The following is a 2,500-nucleotide window of genomic DNA, read 5'->3' as shown; positions in this document are numbered from 1 at the left end:
ATGGGCGTGCTCGACTCTTGTCGCTCGCTCATTTCCTCGCGCGCCTACACGGCGCCTGCTTACCTGGATTCAAGGTCAGCTCAAGCGCCTGCAGCACTGGCAGAGCCTGGGGGCAGGTGCAACATGCCCGCATGTTGGAATCTGTAGAATTCACACTCTAGTATCGGTTGGATGGTGTAGTGTTAACACCTCCCAGCGCATATGGGATGACCCGGGTTCAATCCCCGGTCTGACCAACTTTTCATTGTTCAACACCGCATGAGGCTCGCGAGCTGGGACTAGCGAGCGACGCGAGTACTAGATAAGTCAGAAGCTAAAGAGCCCCTTGACTCGAGGCGCGGAGTCGTCCCACAAGGTTTGAATCCAGTGCCATCAGGCTCAGAGCGGCAGCCCCAGCTGAATCGTAGTATGTACTACTAGTATGTCTCTGTTTCCCACTCGTTTCGGTGCATCGTGTACGATAATTCTAGGTCAACGATTCTACAACTCTCTCCCTACGTCTCCATCCACTTGCTGGGCATAACAAACCTAGCATGGGACGGTCCTGTCGCTCTGGCTGCACCCGCTGCCTGTCCGCCCCCCTTAAATCCAGGTAGGCAGGTGCTCTGTAGGCGCGCGAGAAGACGAGCGAGCGACAACGTCGGACAAGAATCGAGCACGCCTGCCACTAGTACTGGCAGTCTGGCACAGAGCGACGCGCGTTTGTGTTTCCTTTCCCGGCGGCGGCTGCGAGCGCTATCACTGCTCTCCGACCTTCAAGTTGCTCTGACCTTCGCACTGTGCGTTGACATCCGCACCCAAGCCACAACGAAAGCACTTGCCATCCCATATCTGCATGCTATACGGCCATTTCCAGTACACTACACTCCTGTGGCTAGTTATTCGAATCACGACGGTACTACATCAAGTCTTCGATGCAACTATTCAGGTCACTGCAGCACCTTGCTAGCCGTTACATTCACAGCGTATCAGACATCACATGTCGTAATCCTTGCCAGCCATGGGACAAAGTGTTTGGGCTATGACGACACCAGGTCAGCCCCCAGTCTCGACCGGAACATCCTCGACGTTCGCCTTCATGAACCCTCGGAGTCGCTCGCTCCCCCCCACCACACACCTTCCTACTTGTCCCATACTGCTGCGCGGTAACACTTGTTCTGTCCATCTGCTCTAGCCAATATGTCTAGCTTCATTGAACGGTACATGCACGAAACCGACGACCAAGGCCACTTCTCGAGAGCAACGCTGCAAAAAATGTTCCACCCACCTCTCCCTTTTCCCTCTGGCGGCTACCCCTTTGCCTCGGTCTCCCTTTCCCCCTCCGCGGGGGAGTTGGGAAGCCTACCTGAAGAGGGCGGTCACTCAGTCTCAGCGACCTCGCAATTCCGCCTCCTCGACCTCGACCGCCAGGTGCGATCCTGGGAGGAGGCTGAGTACACTCCCACCGCGGGCGAGTGGGGTCTCCCGGACACGGACAAGTACGACTATGGTGAATGGGGATTGAGCGCTCTGGCAGACGGGGAAGGGGGGTTCGGCGGCTCTCCGGAACTTCTGCCTGTAGCTGTACTCTCCCCGCGTTTGGAGGCTGCGTCGAGCGGCGATGAGGAGACTTCTCGCTCTGTCTCCGCAGGCTTCCAGGGCGCTGGTTCCGGGTCTGCCTCTGTGTGCTGGTTCTCGGAAGAGGATTGGGATGCAGGGGGTGGCGCTTACCCGGAGCCCGTGTCTTTGTTTTACAGGATTCCCCTCGAGCGGAGCGCGAAGGACGAGGACGAGGACGAGGACGAGGCCGACCGAGGCGAGGAAGAGGACGACCGACGCGACAACGTGACTATGACAATCGAAGAAGACGTTTTCGAGGAAGGTCGCAACGGTGTCGAGAGTGGGAGCGCCAGCGCCGAGGCTCCTCTCGACATCAAGTCGATCTTCGTCGAGGACTTCTCCGAGGCGGTCGAGCCGGACCCGAACGCTGCCTTGGTGACGAGCAGGCGGGTGAGTGCAGGTGAGTATAAGGAGTCGAGCCGGGTGGCTCCCGGCTCCTCCGCTGCGGCGTCGTCTGCCAAGGGCCTCAAGAGACTTCAAGCGCGCTCACGGTCTTACCTTGGGGCGGCGGTGGTCCGGCTCGGTCTGGGAAAGAGACGGAGGACGGCTACCGGACTCTCGTCGGGGACGCCCGTCGTGAGGATGGAGGCCGCATTCCAAGGGGGCTTGCCTTCCTCTGTCTCTTGGTACGTTGGAGAAGTTCCTGGGCCGACGTGGATCGGGCGACGGATGCGAGACGCGACGAAGACGGGCGAGAAGCTTCGGACCGCGATGACGAACGCGATGAGGATGGTAGTGTAGGGGGCATTGGGAATGGGATCGGACATGGGATTGCTTCTTGGACTTTGAGCTCGTGGACTGTGCGCTTTTTTGTATGCTGGCTGCCGCTACAGGGACATGCTGGTCGTGTTCGTTCAGACTCCTTGGTCGCCCCGAAATGCTATCATCGTCGGGTCCGCCC

General features: G+C 59.0%; 1 protein-coding gene and 1 non-coding gene across 2 annotated transcripts; both read left to right on the top strand.

Moving 5' to 3' along the window:
- The first annotated feature begins 165 nt into the window (after window positions 1-165).
- DICSQDRAFT_t221 lies at window positions 166-236 on the top strand. Its single transcript has one exon. It is a non-coding gene; the product is annotated as a tRNA-Cys (tRNA).
- An 884-nt stretch (window positions 237-1,120) lies between these two features.
- DICSQDRAFT_184283 (uncharacterized protein) lies at window positions 1,121-2,369 on the top strand. Its single transcript, XM_007371827.1, has one exon. The coding sequence runs from the start codon at window positions 1,180-1,182 to the stop codon at window positions 2,338-2,340; it is 1,161 nt and encodes a 386-aa protein (XP_007371889.1). The 5' UTR covers window positions 1,121-1,179; the 3' UTR covers window positions 2,341-2,369.
- Window positions 2,370-2,500: the final 131 nt, after the last annotated feature.

The sequence above is a fragment of the Dichomitus squalens genome (genome assembly GCF_000275845.1).
Source record: "Dichomitus squalens LYAD-421 SS1 unplaced genomic scaffold DICSQscaffold_339, whole genome shotgun sequence".
Lineage (NCBI taxonomy): Eukaryota > Fungi > Basidiomycota > Agaricomycetes > Polyporales > Polyporaceae > Dichomitus > Dichomitus squalens.
The sequence above is the reverse complement of the archived record's forward strand: the minus strand, read 5'-3'. Positions and strand labels throughout refer to the sequence as shown.